Source organism: Chenopodium quinoa, unplaced genomic scaffold (assembly GCF_001683475.1).
Source record: "Chenopodium quinoa cultivar QQ74 unplaced genomic scaffold, ASM168347v1, whole genome shotgun sequence".
Classification (NCBI taxonomy): domain Eukaryota; kingdom Viridiplantae; phylum Streptophyta; class Magnoliopsida; order Caryophyllales; family Amaranthaceae; genus Chenopodium; species Chenopodium quinoa.
Genome location: NW_018745650.1, coordinates 2,410,066 through 2,438,059, shown reverse-complemented (window position 1 = coordinate 2,438,059; position 27,994 = coordinate 2,410,066). Strand labels below are relative to the sequence as shown.

Genomic DNA, 27,994 nt, shown 5'->3' with positions numbered 1-27,994 from the left:
TTTGAATTTTGACTTTAACATAAAATTTCATTACCAAAAAAGAGGATGCATCACTCCAGTTAAGAAGATTTTGTATGCATTTATTTATACAACAATTATCATTTAGTCAGTCTTTTCAATTGAGCAAGAAGTCAGAACACTATGGTCACTACCATGGCATTTCAGTAGAATTTTAAGACTCTGCATCCGCATTTGAGCACCAAATAATAATTGCATCACAAAACTATGTTTCGCGGTACAGCTGCGTGTGAAGTTGTTTAAATTTATCTTTAAGCTTCTGAATCTGCATCACAAAACAGAACAACTTCATCAGCTTATCCAAAAAGCCAAACGGCAAGACCAGAAGAATCACAAAAAAGATTCAGGTGTTACTCGTTTCAGTTCAATCTCCATGTCTTGTTTGCGCTGGTCCAAAGAGCTTCTCAAACTAGCAACGTCAAACATGCTATCAACATTATCTTCAAATTTAGACAGGTCTTCTCGCAAACGTTCAGGTAGCTTGTCTACTATTGGCATTAACAAAAAACAGTTGAACTACAAATGCAGAGCAGCTTGTCAGTATATTCAGATTGGTGCGGTTTGGTTTAAATTACAGTGAGGTTGGTTTGGGAAAATCCAGAGCCACAAATTTGCAGTTTTGTTAAGGTTATACACTTATACTGCACCATGAACACCTATCAGTATAAAATTGTTATAAGAGTCATAGAATCATTTCAAACACATATAACATATCCCCTCTTTTTATATCATCTCAAATATGAAGTATAAAAATCAAATTTTTGTCAACCTAACTTTGAGTCCAAAGTTCAGAAATTATTATTACACATGTTATGGGCAATTTAGAGATTGTAAGCCAAACATGTTATGGGCAATTTAAAGATTGTAAGCCAATGTTTTTCTGTCTTGCAATACTAGTTTTCAGTAAAAGGTTTTCTAATCAGCAAACATAGTTTTAAGTCACGTTATTTAATAAAAACATTACAAAAATGGCAAAAATCAGTTTTTATCTATAAACAGTAAAAATAAACTTCATCAAGTAAAAACCAAATGAAAGTAGGGCCCAAATATAACAGTTTACCATTTTCATGAGAAATTTGTTTCCAATGAAAATTAATTAATCAGCATTAGTTATAAAATAGATCTTCATATAATTAATAATTACAGGGTACGGTATTGGTTAAATGCTAAATAATATATAACCATAATAGTCATGAGACTCTTATCTGCTGATAGAAAAGGGTCAATATCCCACCTTCTATTGGAAAAAAGAGGTAAAATTAAAAAGGTGCAATCAGACAATATGTGAATGTTGAAAAACGACACATACCTTTAACTCTGCAGATGCCAAAAAGTACTCTTTTATTCCATGAAATATTTGCTGTACTAGAGCATAGACAATTCTCTCAGATGAAGGAGCAAGTCTCCGGTTCCAAAGGGTGTTATCCAGCAGGTCAGCCAATCTTGTTTCTGTAAGCTGGGCAGACCCATTGAAGTCCATACCTGAGGCCAAGTGACTTGATTTTGCTGCCATTTTGGGCGAGTTCTCTGGCTTTTCTTTTGGTGTTGAATCTAGAGAAAAATTAAGAGAATAGGTCTTTAAAAAGGGAGTTGGACCTAAAATGAATCACCTACTGGAGAGACAGAATTCCTGGAAACTTAAAACCAGGATTACACTAATTACCACCAAGAACAGAAGCATCTGTCGCACTTGCCCCAAAAGAATCCAGAAAATGACGCAAACCAGCCCGATTCTGCAGATTATGCCAAGATTTAAAAATCTCATGAATTGACAATAAAACCTAGGAGCAGCTTGTTAAAAAAAAAAAAAAATCCTTCAACACTAATCACTGTAAATTGAAGAACTCTGCAGTTGATAAATTCATAGGAAGATTTTGTACTGTACTTAATCTACTCCTTTCATCACATTGGATAAGTTCTCTCAAGTAATGGGATGGCAGAAGTAAAGAGACAATGCTAATGAGTATGGCATCATATATATGAAACTATGAGCCTAATCTAGCAATATAAACACCACATTATACAGAATAAATTAATTTCTTCAACGCTAAAACAAAAGTCAGTCCAAAAGTTTCTGTTGCCTTATGATTTTGATAATGACTCAGCCTAACTTATTTACGTACTAATAAGTGTTTGATTGTTTAAGTGTGTGATCAGAAGCTTTGGCTAGGAGAATTGAGATGTCTTGCGAAGATACCATGAGGAACAAGAAAGCAAAGGACAAAGTAATCCAAAAGAGAAGAGTTCCCTTATAGGAACTGGTGCTTCAGAGTTGGAGCCTAGAGAAGAGAAGTTCCTTTGAAGGAACAAAAGCTTTGGAGTAGAAGCTTCACCAGAGAAGAGAAGTTCACTAACAGGAATAGAAGTGTCGGAGTAGATGCTTTATTAGAGAAACATGAAGACTAAAATATTTATGTTTTAAGACTTGTGTAAGTATAAGAAGTGCATATTCAAACAGCTTTGTGGAATAAGTCTAAAAGTTATTTTTATGAGTTGCTTATTTTTAGGAAAACAGTTGAGTTTAACTCTTATCTTTTTCAAAGCAAAAGGATTTTATTTTTCTGAAAAACGTATTGTTTGTTACAAAAATAAAATCTGTTTTATGCTTGCCTATTCTTGCGGACTACTCTCCATGACTTAGTCCATCCCATATTCTTGCGCATTAAGGAGGATCATGTCCTGGCTTTTAGGACATGACTTGCTTAGTGGGTATAGAGTAGTGGCATCAAGTTGAAGCAGCATATAGCGTTTTCTAAGCTAAGTGAGTCTATAAATAGCAAGTTATTTCAGTTGGAAAACTCACCCTTGAAACGAGTTAAAAGTCTTATTCCACCCTAGTGAAAAGAGTGTTCTTATGTTCTAATACTAGAGTTAATCTTTCCGAGTTGTAATTTGGGAATTGGGGAGTTTGAGTGAACTCTGTTTTAGCTTTAAGTGAAGCTAGGAGAAGAGACGAGAGAAAGAGAAAGAGAAGAGAAGAGAAGAGCAACTGGTTTAGGGAGTAGTTGCTTGGGGCTTTGAGTTCGTTGAGGAACTTGAAGTAAGAGTCTTTAGTTTGTAATAGGTCTTTGCCCTATTCTAGTAAAGAGTCTTTTCCTAATATCCCTTGTGATCGTGGTTTTTCTTCTTGTTTAGGGCCAAGAGGTTTTCCACGTAAATCCCTCTTGCACTTTTCGGTTCCTTAAGCTTATTTGTTTTTATTCCGCAAAAAGTTTGGCTAATTCGTCATACTACAATTCACCCCTCCCTCTTGTAGTATTCATTGAAACAACAGTTTCTATCTGAACTTTGTAATAATCTATAACCACATACTACACGTTAAAAGGGCATGTTTATCAAAAGTTCTTTGTAACAATCAACTCTGTGATGCAAAAAATTTCAACAATTTGACTATGTGTTCAGCTCTTTGCTCATTAAGGTATAAGAAGCTTGTCAATATAAAGCACCCTTTCATTTATTATTCTACCTCATTTACACTACAAACCTCAAGACTTGTTCTTTCATTGTATTTTCTTAGCTGAGAAGATGTCTACTCCATATGAAGCATTTAGATTAATTTAATTCAACAACTATTAAAATTTGAGTCTGTTTCTGCACGACACAAAAATACATGTTCATGATAATATTACCTTGTTATGAAGAGACCAAGAAACATAGCGGGTTGTGCTCACCAGATCTTCCATACACCTATTGACAACAGTAAATTAAGAAAGAATAAGACTTAAGTGACATTGGTTTTCTATGCACTAGCATTAAACAACAAACATGCACATGAGTACACATGTTATTCTCAGGAGAGTTATATCATCATCAAATTTGACAGGAGATAACCATAAATTTCACATTTCTCCAATCAACTTAACTGCTCAGAAGCACAGATGCTAGTACACTGACCCTCAAAAACAATTTTAATTTAAATAGATGTCCAAAAAAAGGAGGTATATTGGTGAAAACTCAGCATAACTGTCAAGTCAATCTTCTTGGTTGACGCAACACAAACTTCATCATGCTAATTACTATAGCAGATTGAGAAACTAAGTCTGTTGCCTTGAATGTTAATGCATACTTACTCGTTCATGCATCCTTTTGACTTTTTAAGCTATTCATATGCTAAATTTGACCACAATTTCAATTTAGTTACTGTTTGATTAATCTCAATTTAGTTACCAAGGGTCAAATTTGCGCGTTGGCAAGCGTAAAAATCAAAACAATGCATGTATGAAAAAACAGAGGAATTATGTCATCAATCAAATGAAAAGACACACAAGAACATTAAAATTGGTTTCTCAACTAATGAAAGTTAAAGAAATTACTAGGCATAAGATCTTCAAAAACCCAAGAATTGCCCACCAAAAATCCAAATTTTAAATCATTGATAATATTACTCCCCCCGTTTTTTAAATGCCCCATTGTGGTGTGCGCGGAGTTTTAGACAAAAGAATAAAGTAATACTTCCTCCGTTATTTTAATATTGCACCACTTGCCTTTTAAGGAAGTTTCACAAATTTGCACCATTTCCATTTAAAGACAAAAAATATCTTTGTTCACACTGCAAATACCCAACATGCTCTTACCTTTTCACACTTATTCTCTAATTTATGTTTACATCACATGGGCATTTTAGTGTTTTTACCTTTCTCTCTCTTCCTTTTTCCCATTACCAATATTATTGTGCCCAACTTATATGGTGCAATAATAAAATAAAAAATAAAAAATAAATAAAAAACGGAGGAAGTATATAATTAAGGTATGTTTAGGAATAAAACATATTGAAAAGTAAGAGAAGAAATATGATTGGGGGACCACCGGATAATGTGAGAGAGAAAAATATTATAAAATGATAGTGGGGTCAAAAGGAAGAGAGAGAATTATATATAATGTGAGTAGGGTTTCTAAATTTGGAAATGGGGCACTTAAAAAAATGGCCACTTTTGGGAAAGTGGGGCACTTAGGAAAAAAAAAAGGGGGTAATCATTATTTTGGAGCCTCGCAGGTATTGCAAAGTCAAGGCCAACACACACAATATCTTTAACATAAAAATTATGTAGTCCAAACTAGAGGCTAGATTCAGGGAGAAAAACATAATATAACGCCTCTATAGTTGAATAGGCATGCAACTACGATGACATCACAATGAAATTATATTTCTTCTAACTACAATGACAGAGATACTCTTTAATTTTTGCTCAGAACAACAGCAACGAATTTGCAATCTCCTAATCAAGTGTCAACACTTTCCCAGGACTAAAGGTGACATAAGAAAAACATATCCATTGACGCATAATTCACAGTTCTCAGCCTTGATATACTTCCGCTAATCTATTGCCTTTATAATTCAATTTTTTAAACAAAAAAAAAAAACAAAAACAAAAACGAGTGTGGCCCTACCAACTAGGGGACATGCATAAGTAGGAAGAAGAAACAGAGGACAAGATGAGAGAAAAAGAATTAGCCATTAATATTGAATTATTGGGTTTAAGACACAACTAAATGCTTACTTTTCTCGGCATGATCTTTCAGTTGATTCTGCAAAATTGTTGAAGGCTGAATCAACACGACCCAAAAATACATCATTGCGGCTTAAATACTCACCATCTTTCTGCAAAGTGAAGTTCAATTAATCCTATTGGTGTTACAAATGAACAAAAAAAAAAAAAAAAAAAAAAAAAAAAAAAAAAAAAAAAAAACCCACGACTCATCAAGACAAAATTGCTAAAGCATCATAAACCATTACGTAAGAGAGACGATACCTGTAGAAGGTAGATACAAATAGGAAGCAATCTCTTGAGAATGTGTAAGAGCCTATGGCCCAACTGCAAGAAAAAATATATTTACTTCAGATCTAAGAGATCAAAAACTAATCTTAGTTAAAAGCAAAGATTAGCAATGCTAGTGTAATACTCCCTTCGTATTTTATTACTTGCTCCATTTCTCAATGCGCGGAGTTTTAGAAGAAATAGTAGAAAGTAATAAAATATAAAGGAAATGGGGTTTGGTGGAAGAGTAAAGTATGATAGTTTGGAGGAGAGAGAATATGGAAATATTAAAGTATGATAGTTGGGGGGGTCCGTTAGGAAAGAATAAATCAGTAAAATATTGTGAAAGGTGTTCAAAAAAAGGAAATGGAGCAAGTAATAAAATACGGCATCAAAAGGAAAGTGGAGCGAGTAATAAAATACGGAGGGAGTAGGATACAACAGAATATATAGATGACTGATAAAAAAAACGAGACAATCTCCACAAAAGTATCAACAACAAAGAAACAATTAATCCAGCAATATAAAGGATGAACAACACATCATCCATTTTTCTTCTTTCGGTAAATTTTAAAGAGAGAATTGTTTATAGCATTGAAACTCAAATAAGTGCTAAGTACATTTAAAATATTCCGTTCTTTTATAATAGTTATGTTTCTTCTAACACTTGTTAATGAAAAATTTAATTGTAAATACTTCCTCCGTTTTTCTTTTATTGCATTATAAAGATTTTAACACTATTCACATAACCTTCTTTGACCATCTTTTGTGATTTATCTGTAATGAAAAATATGGTCATATGAGATCTAATTAGATTCATCTCCAAATGTACTTTTCAAATATCGAACTTTTTTTTATAATTTTTACAAAAGTGTAATTAAAGATATTAATAGTCAAAGTAATGCATTGGCAAGCGTGAAACCGTTCATGGTGCAATAAAAAAAAAACGAAGGAAGTATTTTTAATCATCATTACAAAAATCATAAAAAGTTGATATTTTTATAATGCAAATTGAGAAAAAACTAATAAGATCCCAAATGACTATTTTTGTAATCAATACCAAAAGAGCTAGTCAAAATAGAATTTGTGATGGTGTTCACACAAATTTAAATTCTAAATAAATAAAGATAGGAAATACTGTGATAAATGAATTTAATAAATATTTAAAGGGTACAATGTATGGAAATTAATAAATAAACTAAGTACTCTTAATTTGTTAATCAACTTGATGACGACACGTGTAAGATGACGTTTGCTAATATCAACCTAAGTTTGAATGCAGGGTGACATATAAGATGTCAAATTGAATTTGAAGGTTTTGTTTGAGAAAACCTTAATAAGGGCTTATGAAGTTTAAATCCCGTTACAATGTGTATGAGCCTATTTGAAGAGTCGACATAAATGTAATGAGAGTATCCCGGGAGAATTCAAAGATAATTTTATGAGTTCTTAGAAATAATGATTTCTAGATCCCGGATGAGAAGAGGTGTATCTATAGGATATGGAGACCCCGTAGAGGACTAAGAAGTTTAGCTAGGCCCATTTTACGACTTGGAAGTCTTTAATATGGTTCAGTTAGTTTATTTTATTAGGCTAGTACTAGACCCACTCAAATATTAATGACCCACATTGTAATGGCAAATAAATTAAAATGGGCAGATAACACTATTTTAACCCATAATAAATTACTTCCTCCACTTTTTATTAGATGCATCGCTTTTATTATTGCGGACTCCTAGAGTACAGAGAGATAGAAAGAAAAATAAAGAAGGCCCATGTGATAAGAGATAAAGAGAATTTATTAACTAAAAAGGAAAGTGATGTATCTAAATTGAAACTTCCATTTATAGAAAGTGATGTATCTAATAAAAAACGTAGGAAGTATTTAATATAATGTAGTACACATAAATTTTTTGCGCCTACAAATTGCCCCCTTCACATATGTATGCTTAGTCATCCCTCCATTAATGATGATGTTTGATTGCTTTGTCTTGTTGTCAATCCCAAAAGCGAATTATGGAGACCCCATGGTGGAGAGGTTAAACGAGGTAGAGGAAAACCGAAAATGATTTGGTTGGAAGGAGTAAGGAAAGATATGAAGCATATGGGTTCGCATGAGATTGATGTATTTGATTGTAAGGGATGGAGGAGGAAGTTTTTGTGGATGACTATACGAAATAATCACTTTTGATTCATGTAGCCAACCCAACTTATGGGATTAAGGCTTTAATTAATTGATTGATTGAAATCACAATCAATGTGTTTACTTAAATTAGTTACATTGGAAGTATCAACTAAGGGGAAAATTTTGCAACGAATTAACTAGCATCACCCCTTTAGGAGTCTAGGAATATAGTTTGACCTTTTAATATTGTCGTCGAAAAGGCTCATAATGTAATCCATACTCTTTATAATATTAGCTATAGCGAATCAGCCATGATCATTTGATAATAAAACATGATATGATTGTGATATCAATACTCTTACGCTCGATCACCAATTTTTGTCTTATATAATTTGTTACAATAGCCAATTTATGCTCCTATGAATCTGTATGTATTGATACCACTTAACGACTCGTGCCTACAAGACAATGTTCCAATTTACAGCAAATTGATCTTGCAATCTTATTAGTTGAGACATTAAAAGTTACAAATTTGCGAGCTATTTTGCTTTTTTTTTTTTTTCATTATTACACTTAAGTTGTCTCTCTCCCTATCTTATTTCTTTTTTTTTTTTTTTTTTTTTTTTGGGTGGGTGTGTGTGTGTGCAAGTTCTTTCTAATGTAGTGCATATAACAATATCTTACATGGTTGTCAAGTGTCGGCGATCATGTCATGATGGGTCAAGATGCTATTCATTATGAACCCATCAAAGATTTTTGATGCTATTCATTATGAGCTTAACATCTTAAAACTGGTTCTTATAAGGTTTAAAGACAAACGTCGCGACGGGTCAAGAACTCAGCATCCTTGTCGTTTTGAAACCATTAAAGAGTTTGTCCGGATGCTAATCATTTTGAACCTAATATGTTAAGATGGGTTTAAAGCGACGAGGACGACAATTGTGATGGATCAGGATGGTTAGCCGTTACGAACCCATAAAAGATGTTAGGTTATTTCTTTTGAACCTAACATCTTTATTGTTGGTCTAGTCAAAATTCCAATATGAGAAACAAAGACATATTTAATATATGCTTGAGATCCTTACATGTAAAGCAAGCGTCTTTTTTTCAGCTTTTTAATCATGGTGTTCATAAGGGAATTCAATGAAGGCATGAAGGTTTTCCTTTGTCAGCTGCGAGGATACAAATCCAAAGCTAGCACACGTTTAATCATCCAACACTCATTGCATCGACCTTTTGGAACCCAAACATCTATTAGTAAGGAAAAATTTTGGGGTGACGTGTCAATTAAAACTGCAAGGTAATTCAAAAGTTCTTAATAATAGACCGGCTAGTTATATACTTAAGATATACTTCCTATGTTAGGTCGTTCCATTATTTTAGGATCGGTGAGATGGGAATCTTCTACATTATAAATATGCGGTGCATCATATTAATCTTAGGCCATTTAGAATCGGCTAAAGACATTTTGTGTGTGTAAAACAAAATCTAGAATTCTCTTCAACCTACAATGTTGGTTATGCCTTGTTTTACTCCTATAAAATTTTTTAACTCTAAGTATTTATGTGTCAGTTCCACATAAGTCTTAATCTTATTTGTTTTTAATCATACATAAAGTATCTTTCTAAAAAGTTGTATTTTGGTGTTGTGAGTTTTGAGTGAACTCTTAATAGGCGAGCGAAGCTTTGTATTGAAAGAGATAAGTGGAAGCGTAGTAGGTTAAGTACAGTTGGGGTTCTCACATTAAGGAACTTGAGATTGGAGTCGTTAGCTTGTAATAGATAGTTGCCCTATAATCACAAGGAGTCGAACTTAAAATCCCAAGTGGACATCTAAATAATTAAGATGGGTGATGTAGCTCATTGTTCATTAGGAGCATTATTTGCAAGGACGGAGATTCATATCCTTTTGCATTCCCTTTGAAGATTGTCCACTAGACATCATAAACCTAAATCTTTCTTTTGGGTAAGAAAGAGTGATGAAGTTTCCTAGAATATCCATAATTTGGTGTAGGGGAAGCTTAATATCTTGTTATGAATTTTTAATCTATTTCTTTAACAGATACATATAGATAAGATATGAGACTATGGATGGCTGATTTACAGGATCTTCTACTTGTCTTTCATTTCACCACCACCATCAAGAAACTCAATATTCTCAATTCTTCCATAGCTAAGATCCCAAAGTAGGTGATAGATTTATTTGGGTACAGAATGTGTTGGGCACCAAGACCACGGATAGGGAACTAATATTATTTACATTGTTTGCAATAAATAGGCTATTTGATTTGGTTGGGATACACTGGATTAATCCTATAAACATTATATGGACTATGGAGTTAATAATGCAAAAGGGCATACATATTTGTGGCCAATTTTTTATTTTTAATTTCGTCATTATGGTGGTACTTTAAAATTGACGTGAATAAAATGATATTCCATGGTAAGGAGTGTACCATGGGTAGGAGTGTTCCATTCTGTTGTTTTGTGAGCTAAGTTCAGTTTTTATTTTGCTTCTATTTGTGGTTAAGTTCTACTACTCAAGTTTGTGTACTTGGTTTCCTTTTTTTTTTTTTTGGTATTCAATGAAAATTGTTTTCTTCATAAAACAATCAAGTCACCTCTTTTCCTCAAAACCATATCAGTTTTACACGTATACAATAGATAGAACGAGGAATAAAAAAAATCAAAATTTTTAAAAAAATAAGTAAAAGATACACATGAATAAAAAGGAAAAGAAGAGAAATAAAAAAAAAGCCAGCAAATCATGCTGGGGACTCTGATATATGTCTAGGTGCCACCACAATACACATCAATCCATTACACATTACCTGTTATTTTTTTTTTGATGGCACATTACCTGCTATTGAACTAGAGTATATATTGAACAGTTTCTTATGCAACTTTTAGTCTCATTTACATATTTTCTAACTCCACTTTTCACTCGCTCATTAGTCCCCCAAATTTAATGTACTGTATTACTAGAAACAAAAATAAAGGGGCCCCTATTAATCATAGATCATTCCTTCGAAATTTTTCCGCTCTTATCTGGATTAAATATTATTATAGAAATAGATTTACTTGGATTGAGGAATTATAGATCAGGTAGATTTTAATTTTCTAATCCTCTAGTTCACTAATCGTTTGTTAGCAATTTGTTAGCTAACATAAGAATATTTTATAATATTCACAGGACAAAAGGACGATCTTAAATGCAAAGCAGCCCCCCCCCCCCCCCAACCCCCTTTTTTTTTTTAATAAAGAAGGCCCTACCAGATGCTTTGCCAGTTATCTCCTCCCTTGAGGCAAAATGAACTTTTACCATGAGACAGCACTGGAAACATTCTAAGTTAAAATTAGCATTTACCTGATGAAGAAAAGGTTCAAAAGTGTCACGAGCCTTGGAAACAGCTATCACGCAAGCTGTCCTGTAGAGATAAGCATAAACAAACAGTGATGAACACACAAACTCATTCTTTTACATGCAACACCATGTGCAGCTGTTAATAGTTACCCTACATATGTGCTATTTTTATGCATACTCATAGTAATTATCAAAGAAGCAGAGCATACACTTGTTAAGATTCCAGATGCAAATATAGACCACCCAATACCAGCTTTTAGGCCCTAATCTCTTCACCTTATTCGTATAATATTCAATAAAAAATCATTTCAGTTCAATAAAAAATGATTTAAGTTAGGTAAAATAAGTTTTAATCAATAAAAATCAATAGCTTAAGTTTTGAACTTTTGATCATTAAAAATATTTTAAGTTCAGTAAATATAATTTAAGTTTAGCAAAAAAAATAATTTAACTTTAGTCAAAATAATTTTAATCTATAAAAATAATTTTAATTCTGCAAAACTAAGGTGAAGAGAAAAGGGCCTAAATGTGGCTCACTCCAAAAAGAAAGAAAGAGAGGAAAAAAAAAAAAAAAAAACCTCAATATAAATGTAATCCTTAACCATGATATACTTGTAAACGGTTCAGTTTTCAAAGATAAGATACCATCTTCAAGAAACACACTTGTGTGAAGTAAGAGAAAAACATAACTAAAAATCTCTATCACCCAAGGCATCATAAAGGAGATGAAAACGGTAAAGAATTCCATTTCTAAGAAACAACAGGTAATACACAAAGCTAGGCAAATGTTCTCAATCTATCGCTCGCAATCAAACACACATGTTTCTGGACAAAAATCCTCTAAAGAGTGTAAGGGTATTTCGGGGACACTTGTAGTTAGCGTCTTAACATACTTAAGGGTAGCATTATCGAGATGTCTGAAGGCTTGGAGGATTCGTGGTTCGCGGTGAAGGAGAAATGTGATGAGATTTGTGATGAGGATGATCAGTTGGCCCTGTAGACTGTTGAGGATGATGCATTGATGCCCCATCAGAGTAGTCCTAGACATTTGATTTTTTTCCCTATTTATCTTACGATGTTTTTGGACATGATTATGTTGGCTACTTGGTAGTATCTATTTTATGTGTGGGACTTTCATCTATCCCTTGTAATATATTCACGCTTTTCTTTGGCATTTAAACCTTATTGGCATGTTGTTTATCATGCTTGATGATTATTCACACAATTTGAAGTGTTAGGGGATAAAAGCCCCAAGTGATGTCTAAGTGAGGGCTAGGTGCACCCGGATGTCAAAATGATGAACAAACATTATGTACGTTCATTCATTTATTGCTCATTTTTCGTATGCATTAGTGTGTGCAAGTGTGATTGTGTACAGTCAAATAAAAAAAAAAAATCCGTAATTTTTTTTTATCATAAGTGGAGTACCGACTTTTTCTCACGAAAAAGAAAAAATCAAAAATGGATTAAAATTGTATAGACAGTTTTGAAATTTCCCCCATAAGAAAAAGAAAAAATGGAGCAAGTTTTGAAATTTCCCCAAAAAGAAATAAAAATGAGGAAAGTGTGAAATTGAAAGTTCCCCAAAAAGAAATTAAACGAAGGAAATTTGAAAATTCCCCATAAATAAAAGGAGGAAAGTTTAAAAACTTCCCCAGAAATGAAAAAAGGAATAAACAAAAGAAACAAAAAAATTTTAGAACAAGAAATCCAAAAAACAAGGGCAGATTGAGTGAGTTTTGGGGAACTTTGTTGTGCCACGGTGTATTGTATCGTTGTACGGTACTTTGTACCGTGGTGCGGTACTTGTATCGTGTCACGATACTTGTACCGTGGCGCAGTACGTAGTACCATGTCACGGTACATCTTGCCTTAATTCTGCACCAACTTTCGCTATTTTTGAACCTTTTAGGCTTATAAATATCGTCCGAATTGTCTTGCTTTGCAGTATTAGGAAACAAAAATCTTTAACATTTCATATTTCAATAATAATGTCTAAACAATTCGATAACATAATGCGCAATTGGTCGTTCATGACTTCATTTTTCGAAGGAAAAATTGATATTAGTAATCCCAACTTTGCTCCATTTTCTTTTGATACTTTGCTCCAACTTTGGATTATTCTGGAATAATCCCAACTTTGGGGGTTGTTTACTTTCTTCAATCCCAAATCGGTCAACAAAAGTCAATGACCTGTTTTCATAGGTTATGTAACAAGTGCCGAGTTTTAATGCTCCAAAAAATTGAAAAAAAAATCAGAAAAAAAAAAACTAAACCCCCGGCCAGCCCCTGCCCCTTCCCCACCAGAAAACCAAACCCCAGCCACCCTAATCCCCTCCCGCACCGGAAAACCCACACCCCTCCTCCCGTCCCGTCACCCCTCCCCCTTCCCCCTTGAACCACCACCCCTAGTCCTAGTAACCCCCCCCTCTCCCCTCAAGCAGCAGGAACAGAAAGAGTTCCGTAGGCGTTATGGATCTGGAATACCTTGAATAGTTTGTGACTATAAAGGTAAGTGGTTAAAATTAAAGTTAACACTAGATTTATGCCCGTGCGATGAACGGGACTCTATTAATAGTTAAATTTAACATTTAATATTCAATCGTAATAACAAAACTATTTTTTTTAATCTTATATAATTAAGGTTCAAACACAGTACTTTTTTGTAAATTTTTTGTTTAAACAACAAAACAAACCAATTCTTGAAGAAAAATATACAGAAAATAAAATGTAAAACTATATGTATTTGATTGACCAACTTTTTTTCAAATTGTGTACATGGTGAAACATCTGATCTTCTAGGCTTCCATCATCCTTTGTAAATCAATCGCTGATCGTGTCACTCGATAAGTTGCGTGATTAAATCCGTCCCCTTACAAAATGAATATCCTTGCAAATTTAAAAATATTGAATTTAAAGTAGTGATAAATTTTATTATTAGATATGATAAATTTTATTAACGTACTTAACCTTTTAGCCGAATAAATGATAAATGATGAATATTTTTTATTTTTTTTGCTGGAAAAAGAGAAAGGATATATTTTTTTTTGTTTATACGAAATTAAATAAATTGTTTCTTTTCTTATATTTAGATAAAATTTCTAATATAAAAAGATAATATTTTATATTATAATTAATTTAAACCTTTAATTCTAATCCTACGTGGCGCTTTAAAATAATAATCCTACGTGGCATAATCCTACACGTAACGCTCTAAAAATACTAATCCTACATGACGCTCTAAGAATTTTTTAAAAATCAAAATCCTATGTGGCTCTCTAAAAACTCAGGAAAAAACTCCCCTTTACATATATATATTAGATTAGATTAGATTAGATTGTATTTAAATTATACAGTTTTGCAATTTAAGAAAAATATAATTACCTTGAATAGTTTGTTCCATCATGAATATCTTCGACCCCACAGGCATTAACAATTTCTTCACGTGTGATTTGGGGACATTTAGTTCCTCCTACCACAAATCGGAATTCAGCCATTGCACGGTGATATTGTGCACCTCCATAGAGACGCATTCCTGCATTCTATATAAACCTTCGATTATTTATTAGCTGGATGAAGGCAATCAACACAATAGAAGAAGCTAAAATGAAGTGCATAGATCCTAAGCTCGTTCTCAGCAAAAGGTTGCCAATGGACCTAATAACAAACCAGTACGCTGCTTGAGCTGCAAATAGAAGGCTAGAAGCTAAAAGAATCCAACAAGAATAATTTTAAGTTCTATTATTTTCTCCAGCCTTCTGACTGAAGATAACTACCATATCTATGGAAACTGTGACACTATTCGAAATTCCATGGAACGTGCAAAGCTATGAAAAAGTCAAATCCAAATCACAGGCATGCCAGTTCTTTTAACTTACAGGTATTAACTTTGGCGGAAATTGAAGACCATCGGGACCAGTGAATGCACCTCCATTCACTCTTTCATCTTGGAGTGTCTCCCCTAAAAGCAGCACAATATGACAAAATCAGCAGCTTCAGATGATGCCTTGCATAGGTCGCTGTTGGGTTTATAAGATTCCTTTTAAGAATAATATTTTGACATCACTTACCAAACTTATCTGGTGGAGCTACAATGGATCCTTTCAATAGCAATGATAACTGCAAAACATACATCTAAAGCAATTAAACAAACCAATTGAACAAACAGAACATTTGGATATTGTATAAATCATCATATACACCTCAACAAAATGGGGTATCCAACATGGCAAGATCAATGCTAAAAATATAGGCCTTCTTGAATGTTTTTGGCATAATAAATTTGGACATCATTCTAAAAGTCAATACAACAACCATTCTTCTTAAAGCATGATATGGTCATTGATAATCTGAATTTAATATAAGGGCACAAACTTGATGATAAAGCTGGAAAATAAAATTTTCCTTGGTTATAGCTCAAGGTCCAATGGATAGAGTATATAATCACCCTACAAATGAAATTCAAATTAGCAAGGATGCCGCAGTTTTTAAGAGAATGCTTTGTGTGACTGGATGATATGTGACAACTAAATCATTTCAACAAGAATCATTTTCACCAACTCCAGTTGATCATTCTGGTCTACATTTTTAAGATTGTACTGACAGCATCTTCAATGATTATACTCTCATGTGTACAACTGTTCATATTCACCACCTTGAAAGGCTCAAGGTTGCCAGAAATATATAGCACTACTTCAAGAATTCCTTATATCAATCTTGAGCAATGACGATTTGCTATCATGCTACTTATGAAACAAGTTGCTGCAAAAAAGCCTCCCAGCATGAAGAATAATAGAGAGATAGCATGAAGAAAGAAATATGCATAATTGAAAGGACCATCTGGGTTCTACAAGACAAGCAAAAAGAATGACAATGGCTTAAAGTGAAGATTTAAGACAAAGCTCAACCCAAATAGTTTCAAAAGCACAAAAACAGACAGCAGCTAGAGAATATTCACAAATATAAGTAGTTAATACAACAACAACAAAGCCTTAGTCCCCAAAATGATATGGGGTCGGCTAACATAAATATGTCATAAGGAATCGTACGATATAAAGAATCAGACATAACAAAACCATCATTTAAAAGAGTTTGAAATAAGGTGAGTAAAGTGAGAAAACGAAAGAGAATTTAAAAAAAATTAAGGGAGTTTAAAATACTAGTAGTTAATAAAAAAAAAAAATTGCTCGTGCATTGAGCCAAGATACTGCATACTCACTATTGTTGCAGAGTGGAAAATTTAAAAACTTGATGTAAAATTTTCTTTCCTCGATAAAAATCGTAAAGAAGACATTCATGTCAAAAACCCTAGAAGTTAGGTCAAAGAAAAAGAAGATATAGTCGTAAAAATAAAATAGCTTTAAATGAACATGATCAGGCTCTAAAGAATGGTATAGTCAAATTGATGAATAATATGAAGGAAATGTGTCCATTACTAAGTATAATTTGGATCTTATTATGGATATGATAATTTGTTTATTTGGGTCGTCTTTACGTTTTTCTAGAGAATGCTATAGCTCTTCTTCGACCGGAAGCCAAATATCCCACCACCACTACAATTTCTGACACAACCTCCTGGACCACCACCCCAACCACTGCATCCGGTGCCACCTTTCTCTAATATTCCACCAGGCAGACCACCTACAAAACCACCTGATTTATTTCTCGACCCACTACTTTCAAAATTATTGATAACACCGCCCGCAAAAGGCACACCACCAGTTTCGCCGATGCGATCTCCTCGACCTCCACTGGTAAATTCACCTGCTAAATCGCCACATCTTACTCCTATCCATGGTAGTGGGAAGTCATTCCTGCCACCAGTGCCTACCAAGCCACGCCATGGCTACAAAAAAATGAAAGCCACGATTAGGACTACCGTGTGAGCCGCCTCCTCCAAAATTACTAAGTGTGTAACTGCAACTTGTACTCTTAAGATCTTTCAACTCCGCCTCCTCCGTTGTCTCCGGCCTAATTGAGGTAGCCACCATGCGAAGGTTGAATATGCCTCCCTCATCCATGGGAATGGTGGCCATCTGCAACTCTTCGATGGCTTGGTTGTGCTCTGGCACTTCCTCAGCATTTCTGCTTGGTTTTCTTCTTCCTCAAGCTCCTCTTTAATTTCCTTTAACTCTAATTTCATGGAAGAGAAAATTGGAGAAAACATTCCAGATCTCTTTGAAGGTTATAAACAATTATCTTTGTGGCCTCCTCCATCCTTTCGGAGAATTTCTTTGATATCTCCTTCACTTCCGGCGACCTCCTTTGTTTATTATTTTTTTTGTATTTTTTTTTTGAGAAAACAGAATTTCAGTGGCTTAATCTACCAGAAGTGCTCTGATACCAATTTGCTAGGAATTAGCATGAACTCAGGCAAGGAAATCTGTAATGGTAGCAATTCGAGTAAGGTTGAGGATAGTTCGTATTGAATTGATCAAGGCAATCACTCAATACATCTTTCTTTCGAGAGGAAAGGAGCTCTCCCACTAAGCAAATGCTTAACAATATTCTTTTCTTCATGCCTTCCCCTTGACCCCAAACTCCTATTAATACCCAAAAATGAAGCAAGCTAACAAACTCTAGAAGCAGCTAGCAAAAGGAATCAAAATAACCAACTCAGTAACTAACTTAATCATGAATCACTACTTACCCTCTCCCCAAAACTGATTTCTTAACAACTTCCCTCTCATCAATTGTTAGTATTCTTAGGCCTTCTTGCATAAGTGAAACAGATACTAGGCTTGGGCTGATCCCTTGCAAAATGTTGTTCCATTTCTTACAATAACATGTTCTATGCTAGTGCGACATTGATTAATGGTTTATATATGCTTGATAGGACAATACAGGTCTATAACATAGATAGCAAGAAACAAAAGTCAAATGATTTAAACCCAACATATCTATGGCATTGTCGAATAGGTAATTTAAACCAAAAGCGCATCCAAAAGTTACAAAAGGATGGAATCCTTACATCATTCGATTATGAATCTTTTGATGTATGTGAATCATGCTTAATAGGGAAAATGACAAAATCACCTTCTACTAGAAAGGGTGAAAGAGCCAATGACTTCTTGGCACTCATACATACGGATGTTTGTGGGCTTATTACTTTATAGGCAAGAGGTGGGTTTAGTTACTTCATTACTTTCACTAATGATTTAAGTCGATATGGCTATATCTACTTTAAGAAGCATAAGTCGGAATCAATTGAAAAGTTCAAAGAGTTTCAAAATGAGGTACAAAATCAACTTGGTAAGACAATAAAAGCATTACGATCCGATCGTGGTGGCGAATATTTGAGCCAAGAATTCGATGATCATCTAAAGAGTTGTGGAATAGTTTCACACTTGACTCCACAAGGACGCCGCAATTAAACAGTGTGTCTCTGAAAGGAAGAATCGAATTTTACTAGATATAGTTCAATCAATGATGAGTCTTGCTGATCTTCCAATTTCTTTTCGTGGATATGCTCTAGAAACAGCTGCACACACACTAAATAGAAGCCCGTCAAAGGCTGTAAAAAAGACTCCATATGAGATGTGGAATGGAAAAGTTCCAAACTTATCTTTTCTTAAAATCTGAGGTTGTGAGGTCTATGTAAAACGTTTATTGTTGGACAAACTTGCACCCAAATCAGATAAATGTGTCTCTGTGGGATACCTAAAGGAAACAAGGGGTTACTACTTCTATAATCGTCAAGAGAACAAAGTGTTTGTCACTCGTGATGGTGTCTTTCTCGAAAAGGAGTTTATTTCCAGAAAGACAAGTGGGAGTAAAATAGTTCTTGAAGAAATTCGAGATGAGCAACAAATGGATGTGGATCAAACCGCGTCAAGGCAAAGGCGCATGACTCTGTCCCTATGACAAAAGACAAGTGTTGGAGCAAACTAATTCACTAAGCAAAACTCATATCATCCCACTTAAATCTAATTCATGCGAAAATCTTCAAGGTGTTGAAGATAATATTTCTATTGATGCTCAAGCCCGCGTAGGTCGAGTAGGATGAGGATTCCAAACAAGAAGTTGGTTGATTTCCTGTTAACCGAAGACTCTTAAATATTGATTTTGGAGAATTCAGAACCTACTACCTACGGACAAGCTTTGACGAGCCTAGAAATGGCTTGTGGCTATGAAATCCGAAATGGACTCCATGTCTGTGAATAAAGTTTGGACCCTAGTCGACTTGCCTGATGGGGTCACACCTATTGGATACAAGTGGGCGTTCAAAATAAAATAAAAACAAACAAAGATGGAAACATCTATATCTATAAAGTAAGACTAGTTGCAAAAGTATTCAAGCAAATTCATGGTATGGACTATGATGAAACCTTTTCTCCAGTGGCAATGCTTAAATCGATTCGGATACTTTTGGCGATTGTTGCATATTACGATTATGAAATTTGGCAAATGGATTTCAAAACCGCCTTCTTAAATGGGTTCTTGACGGAGGATGTGTACATGACACAAGCTGAGGGTTTTGAGGATCCAGAAAATCCTAAAAGTGTATCAAACAATTTGGTTTTCTCCGGAAAGAAGAATCTTGTGTCTACAAGAAATTTAGTGGGAGTAGTTCAGTTTTCTTGGTTTTGTATGTAGATGACATACTGCTCATGGGAAATGACATACCAATAGAAGTTGTTTTTCCGTGAAAGACCCTGGAGAAGCTGAGTACATATTGGGAATCAAAATCCATAAAGATGGGTCTCGAAGAATGATTGAGCCAAGCAACTTATATTGATAAGATTCTTGCGAGGTTCAGCATAGAAAATTCTAAGAGAGGATTCATTCCCATATCACATGGCATTTCATTTAGCAAGAGTTAGTGCCCATTGAAGCCTGATGAGTTGAAGTGGATGAATAGCATACCTTACGCCTCGGCTATAGGTTCTATCATGTATGTCATGATATTCACTCGACGAGATGATGCACTAAGCTTATGTAGTAGGTTTCAAGCAAATCCATGTGAAGCACAGTAGACTGCGGCTAAGAGCATCCTGAAGTACTAGGGTACATCTTTTTTGTCTGAATGGAGGAGCAGTGAGCTGGAAGAGTTCGAAGCAAGGCACTTTAAGAGACTTTACGACAGAATCAGAATTTTTAGCGGCGGTTAAAGCAGCTAAGGAAGTTGTTTGGATAAAAAAGTTCCTGCAGAGCTATGCATCGTACCTAGTGCTCTAGAAGGGATTGAGTTGTTCTGTGATAACAATGGCCTATTGCACAAACAAAAGAACCAAGATCGCACGACAAATCCAAGCATGTAATGATGAAATATTACCTCATTCGCGGGATAGTAGACAGGAAGGAAGGAAGGATGTCAAGATCTGCAAAGTTCACACGGATGAGAATGTTGCTAATGTTACTGATCCACTCACTAAACCTCTACCTCAACCCAAGCATGAAAGTCACACTAGGGCTATAGGGTTAAAGCAAGTGTTAGAATGGCTTTAGATTGTTTTATGTTTAGAGAAACTTGTTACGATGTAAAGACATGATTTTGCTAATTTATGTTTATATGAAATGAAATTCTCTCTTATTTAATTTTGGTTTAGTATTAAATAAAATGTCCAATATATTTTATTGAATTCAATGGGTTTGTATGAAACCCTACAAGTGAACTGAATTCATAGAACATTTAAGTTCCTAATCTAAGTCATTAAATTGGACATAAAAGACTTAATTAAAGGATTAGCATATAAGATTGATTGATAGCGTCGTATCATGGGCTATGGGAACATGGAGATGTTTAGTCAATCATATGGATATGTATAGTTGATACATGATCGAACAGACCTACTTAGAAGTTTAAGAAACTTCGCAATTATATCAGTGGATTCTTAAGACAAGAGTTGATTGGTATATCTTTAATGTTGTCAAACATCATGCCGTAAAAAGGGACTATAAAGACAGCAATCAGGTTATGCTAAAAGTTGAGTGGGAGTTTTGGTTGCCACGAGATTGAATAGGTCCTTCTATATGCGATAGGATTGGTGTCATGGCCTCGTGAAGAGTAAGAATAGAAAATGCATGGCCATGCTCAAATGCATTTTAAGATGATCGTTTGTTTAACAATTCGAACTCGGATTTCAAGAAATAATTTGAAGGTTAGTATGGATAACATAGAGATGTAATCATACTATCAAATTAGACACTAAGAGACTTAAGGAATTTGAAGATTGCACACTTTTCTCGGACAAGTGGGAGATTGAAGAAAATGTGTCCTCAATTACTAAGTATATTATGGAGATGATAATTCGTTTATTTGGGTCGTCTTTACGTATTGCTAGAGAATGCTATAGACCTTCGGGTTACAATGAAATAAACCCGAAGCCCACCTATACGGATCCTACTAAGGTCACACATTAGGTTTGGATCAATAAAGAAACCCGAAGCCCAAATTAGGACTTAGGGTGACCGGCCAAGAGGGGAAAAGGGGAGAGGAAAACCTAACCTAATTAATCTAATGGGATTATATTAATTGGGGCTTTTAGAAAATAATATACACAACATTCAGTTTTTCTCGACTCTAAGAAAGGTGAAAGGTTTTCCCATGCAACTACCATTGGTGGAGCATTGATTCAAGCCGATGGACTGGATAGAGGAGTCACGTTTGAGGCTCTTTATCTCCCGTAGAAAAGAAGATTGCATAGAGGAATTCACACATCAAAGGTTAATTCTAAACTATTATGTGATCCTGTAATTGTATGTGCATGTGATCCTATTTAGGTGCCTATAAATATGATTCATAAAATTTCGCTTAGAATACCTAAAACCCAACATAATATTGGCAGCAATGGTTTAGGAGGAGTCTTAGTGAATCTATGTCATATGTCAAGGACTTAAGTTTATTATTCATCCCCTTATGTGGCTGACCTTAATATTCCTAAAAGATACCAAATATAATCACAACGTTCAAGAGAAATAGGATAAATCACTTTAAAATCCCTGTTGGATTGAATTACTTTCTTGGTATCAAGAGTGAAAATAGATTAGGCAACAAGATCATGAAAAAGTATAGCATCGAAATTGCAAGTTAATTTCAAGTTCAACAACTATGCCTCAAATTAAAAATGATGGAAAGAACATGACTCGAGAAGGGTAGAACTGTAGAAGCTTATTGTATCTAAAATCCATAAGGTTAAATATGACACATGCAGCAAGTATGAACCCACATCTAATACCCCAGCAAGCAATAAAGGGGTTATTCACTATCAGTAGAGAGAGATGTTTAAAACAACAAACTATTCAGCATTACCTTCCTCCACCATTCATGAGCTTTCTTCTTTTCCTCTTCCATATTTCTTATTAAAAATTCTGCCTCTAAAACGCCTGAATAAAGCAATTACTAAGTATACTAAAGGTAAGGATGGTAAAGGCTGATAACTCCGAAGGAAATGAAATTTACTGCTCATTATTATTTCCAAAATATTTGTGTCTTAAACTGATGATGATAACACTAAGAGCATGTTTGGTAAGAGTAATTTTAGGGTTGGAAACGGATTCAATTAAACCATGACCATTACCAAGTGCTTGGTTAGAAGGCTTGGGTAACAATTACCATTACCTAAGGGTAATGGTTTCCACCCATTTGTTACCTCTCTAAAAGTTAAGGTAACAAATATTGTTACCCTCCTCAAACAAAAATAAAGAGTTAGTTTTAAGTGATTTCTTTCCATGTTAAGCCAAACAAATGAAAAGGTAACGGTTAAATGATTCCTTTCCTTCTTATTTATTTCCTTTCCACTCCATTTCCAATTTTCATACCAAACTCCCCCTAACAGTTAATCACACAATTATCATAATTACAAATTTCTCCTGCAAATCAAGAAGTCCACACCAGAATAGTTAATGTATTCATACATATAATGAACCAGTTAGGGAAGGTTTAAGTGAAGGCATAAGCATAAAACCTTAGTAAGGAACTGATCATGAAAGCGCCTTCCTTTCTCCTTTAAATTTAATTCATTCAACATACTGCATACAAGCAAATTGCCAAAAAAAAAAAAAAAAAAAAAAAAATCAAATTAGGATTTAACCAATATGAGATGTTGGATCAGCTAGAGTACATAAAACAAATATAAATAGCACAGAATCACAAATTTATATTGAAATATGACAGGAACAGTAAAACGGAAGGTCCCGGCCTCCTAGGATGAGCAAAGGGATATCATTTAGGGTGCTGTAGAGGAACACTGAAGCATAATAAGACTGCATCACCCTCAAGCTCTATGTTTTCTCGCATTCTAGTTCAAATTTTAAAGGCTTTGTAGGTGTGCTCAAGTCTAGCTACACCTATGCAGAGAATTGTCCGATTTATTGAGTCCTCCAAGCTCAGAATTAAGAGGAAGGGTGCATCATGTAGCCATCAATTACCTACTAGTTTGTCAGTCTTCCCACCTATATCCCATATAGTAGTTCATCAAAACAACACAAAAGAGCAGTACTCTGCATCATGTATTAGGTTCATGACAAATAGCTGACACTCTGAGAATCTAAGACTCTGGTGGATCTTTCCTGCAAGGAAAAGACAACAATTCCACCAGCAATGGTCTCATCCAAACTCTAAGTTTAAATGTGGTTGGATAACAATAACACAGCAATGCTTTTGTAGACATACTTCTCACCTTGTCCTCCACAGGAGCATCATATGAAAATTGAGGCACTAGGGAATTGCTAAAGGGCCATGCTTAGGAAATCATCATACTGCACTCCTCCCTTCACTTTATGGAAAAGGAGAAAGGTGTAGCTATTATGCCAAAGGGGGTCTTCTATATTTGACGTGTGGTAGTATTACAGCTTTGTACATGTATTAGATTGGAAAAATAAAACACTATTACATAACAAACAAACATCCATCCAATCAGATACACAATTTGTTGCAACTTCAGAAATATCAAATTAGTTAAGGGAGCCGTAATGGAATTTAAAATTTAATAATAGCAGAAGTTTTATACCACTTGAAAAGATGGTTAAACACCAATAGAAGGCACAACAACTCCTGATTTCCAGTAAATGAATTTCCTAAGATCACTGTTCAAGGCACAAGAAATGACAAGACGTGTATTGATTGCTAACCTGAATTCTTCATCAATTTCATTCAAATGTCGTGTTGCATTTCGATGCTCTTTCTCAAGAAGTGGAATAATCAACGGAACACTATTTATGTACCTGTATACAGATTGATGTCAGATACCAGATGAGAAGATTAAAAGTTATAATATGATTAGAGTTTAATTAAAAAAATCACTAACCTCTTCTGTAGCAACTCTTCTAAAAACAGTCTCAAGCTGCTTATGCCTATTCTGCTCCTTTCTTGCTTTGACAGTGTCCTTCCTAATTTCTCCTCCAAACACGAAATATCTTCCACCTCTCTCAAGCTAATAGCCTGTGCAGTTTAGTAAGGAAATCATTGAAATTAGGTGAACAGAGCTATAAAAAAGAATGAATCCCCACTCCGGCACTCCATAATCAGTGGAACAATCTAAGAAATATGTTAAGCACCCTGGCTGGTTCAAGAACATGGCCAAAGCACATAGACCATCCAAAATATGAATGGCAAATCAGGAACTTAATAAAGGATAGCTCATGCAAAACACTTACAAGTATAGAATCAATTTTCAACTACTAACAACCAAATTTATATGTAAATAGATTTAATAAACAAAAATATTTAATATACATGAAACAATTTTTTGGACCTGCTTAAACAGCACACTACTAATTATGAAACTCCAAATCAGAACCAGCTTGAGATTTTGAGAAGTGATCATTGATGTGAAGAAATAACATTATATGTTAGCAGGTGAGAACTTTAGAAGTGCCAGGACAGGATCATTGGATGGGGAAAAATCATTTTCAAGTTTTCAGTCGTATATATCACAACAGGCAATGATAGAAAAATTAAACCATCTGCATACTGATTCTGAACAAGTTTTTTTTTAGAAAAAAAAAATAAACAAATAATAATAATAATAATAATAATAATAATAATAATAATAATAATAATAATAATAATAATAATAATAATAATAATAATAATAATAATAATAATAATAATAATAATGATAACCTTTTTAAACTCGTCATTGGATCTGTAAACAGAATCAGGGGATGAACCCACTCTCCCAGATGGTACTGATGTGAAAAATGGAGAGTCACCCAATATGAAACCATCTAGGGTACAAGCTGGTGGAGAGAGGAAAACTTCAACATCAGAAGCACGTGCAAATTGTGGTATTTTCGTATCAAGCTTTGTTGATACAATTACAGTCCTTGATAGCTCTGAATCAACCTGTATGCATTTAATCACCGAAGAAAAGTATTCAGTACAGAATCAATAATTCTGGTCAAGTACTTCGCATGGATGATGTAAAACCCTAATCAGTGCACAAGCAGTTCAACAGTGCACTAATATTCTTCAAGACTCAAATGTAGAAAGATATCCATTAACAAGATTTTGCTAAGAAATGAATAATAGTTATCAAGGAAAAAAAAACCAAAAAATCTAAAAGAACACCTCTAATACATACTTGCATTACCACCCTTCTCGTAGTCGCAATGCTCCAATCACTACAGTCTTCGAGGCATAATATTATGTACTCCTTGTGCTGCATTTTAGCCCGAACCAGTGACTCAACTGCTGCAGCTTGAGCCTGTCAAAGATCACCATCACCAATTAATTTGAAGACAATACAGAGATCTAACTCTTATTGGCCAGATGATGGACCTGCAACGAATGAATCTTTCGAGCTGGAGCTGGAGCAATGAGACCTGGAGTATCTATAATGGTGAGGTTCGGACAGTACTTATATTCTACTTTAATGATTATTTCTTTAGATGAGAACTGGCATGGTTCACTCTCCAGCCTCATGTTCTCTGCTTCAATGAATGCCTGCAAAAGTAAAAATAATTGAACTACTCATATGACCAATATGTCAAACCTCAAACCAGGATCCTACAGTCTGAGATGCTGGGCAACAATTGCAACTCTAGTCGGCAGTCGCCAGCCATATATAAGTATGTAACAACTAAAATAAATAATAGAAACAGCAATTCAATTTTGCAGTGACTCCCACAGTCGCACTATCCCACAGCTTCTTTTGGAAAACAGACAACTTAAACCGGGTCCTGTTGATTTAACCCAATCATCTACAAGCAGGATACAGCAATCCAGAGTAGTTAATCCCCGTCATAGTAACAATATCAATACTTTTAAGTAGCACGATACCATCCCCCCTAAATCTATCATCAAGTATGAACTGAAATGGGTAATGGTGTGTCTCGCATGAGTAAAGATTAGCACGATACCATCCCCCCTAAATCTATAATCAAGTATGAACTGAAATGGGTAATGGTGTGTCTCGCATGAGTGAAGATTGACATGTATCAAAGCCAGACATATTCTTCACTAGCTTACATATGAAATGAAAACATGGTAAACAATCATAAACTCTTCAAAAGGGGAAAATATGACAGAAAAAAATAAATTGTTTCTTGAAAAAAATACAAAACAAATGAAAAAAAGTTAATGCAGCTTTCAGGCAGCATAGCGATTCGTACTATCAGAAAAGTTTGGCATTACCCAACAAGCATTCTGGCAAAGTAACTTCTCATTATGCTCCCCAAACTAAAGCAACTCATATAATAACAAATCAGAATCATTAGGAAATTGTGCTTCAAACATGTATTAGTAAGTACATTATAACTACCTGAAAATATGACAGCATAAATTTCACTACACTACAAAAAGCAATAAAAAAAACCCAAATGAATAACACATGCACTAAACTCATCCATCCACAAACCCTCCTGAAAAATGCTAACACCCAATTACATGCTCAGAATTATGATGTATTTCATTAAACAACCCAAAATCAACACGAAACCAAACACAATCACGACCCACTTACCCAAATTGCCACCACTAAAATCCAATCACAAACAAACCCTCATCTAAACATAAACAATAAAACACCTCCATTCAAAATTCCAACACATAACAAAATAATAAATCAATGAATAACCAAAATAAACCTGAATTGCTTCAAGAGACTTCTGATCAACAACAGTAGAATCAGAATGATTGACAAGAAAACAAAGAGGGGATTCACAATCAGGGTTATACTTCATGTGAAGAGTAATGGGTCTTCGAGTTTTGGTCCCACCACCAACATGATTAAATTGAAAACCCATTAAAGCTTCAACCAAAGCACTCTTTCCATCAGTTTGATGACCCACAACAAGAATTGCAGGAGCTTCAAATGGGGTTGAGAATTCTTGTGCTAAACCATGAAGTTCGTTGAATGCTTCATATAATCTCCATTGTTCCTCCATTTTTTCTCTCTCTTTTACTCCTGCAACTGCTGCTTTTTCCTCCATTGTTGCGCAAAAGCTTGATTTGTAATTTTGTGTGTGAAAGTAATTTGAGTGTTGTAGTAGAGTAGCAGGAATATGAAGGGTTGGATTTTGTTTTATAAACCTGTTTTAAGAGAAAGGGCTTCATTTAGAAAAAGGAGGTATCACGTGTAAATGTGTGGTACTGTGTGGTTTTAATTTTTAAACTAGTGTGTGGTCGAACGATGTTCCGAATTACTAGTTTATAATCATCTTGAAAATTTAATATTTGAAAAAAAAATTGTATTAGGAAAATCATATTCAATATTTTGTATGTTATTGTGTATGATTCAAATATATTCAACTATTGACTAATTAACAAAAAAATTCTTATTTTTCATCA

The 27,994-nt window shown here is 34.4% G+C and overlaps 1 protein-coding gene across 1 annotated transcript; it reads right to left on the bottom strand.

The window, feature by feature from the left end:
• Window positions 1-6: 6 nt before the first annotated feature.
• On the bottom strand, window positions 7-27,764 carry LOC110716999 (dynamin-like protein ARC5). The gene is made up of 18 exons (XM_021895644.1): window positions 27,292-27,764; window positions 25,985-26,149; window positions 25,788-25,910; window positions 25,328-25,549; window positions 24,510-24,643; window positions 24,334-24,426; window positions 23,169-23,232; window positions 15,333-15,381; window positions 15,141-15,223; window positions 14,647-14,804; window positions 11,266-11,326; window positions 5,769-5,831; window positions 5,517-5,617; window positions 3,648-3,705; window positions 1,682-1,751; window positions 1,328-1,569; window positions 373-534; window positions 7-283 (listed from the first exon to the last, which is right to left on the bottom strand). Exons 1-18 carry the CDS (start codon window positions 27,634-27,636, stop codon window positions 224-226), a joined length of 2,253 nt encoding a protein of 750 aa, XP_021751336.1. The 5' UTR covers window positions 27,637-27,764; the 3' UTR covers window positions 7-223.
• Between the last annotated feature and the right edge of the window lie 230 nt (window positions 27,765-27,994).

Coding starts and splice junctions, on each gene's coding strand:
- LOC110716999 (XM_021895644.1), bottom strand. CDS start 27,636: ATGGAGGAAAAAGCAGCAGTTGCAGGAGTAAAAGAGAGAGAAAAAATG. Junction 24,427..24,509: donor GAAGAGTTGCTACAGAAGAG/GTTAGTGATTTT, acceptor ATCTGTATACAG/GTACATAAATAGTGTTCCGT. Junction 23,233..24,333: donor GAAATTGATGAAGAATTCAG/GTTAGCAATCAA, acceptor GCTTGTATGCAG/TATGTTGAATGAATTAAATT.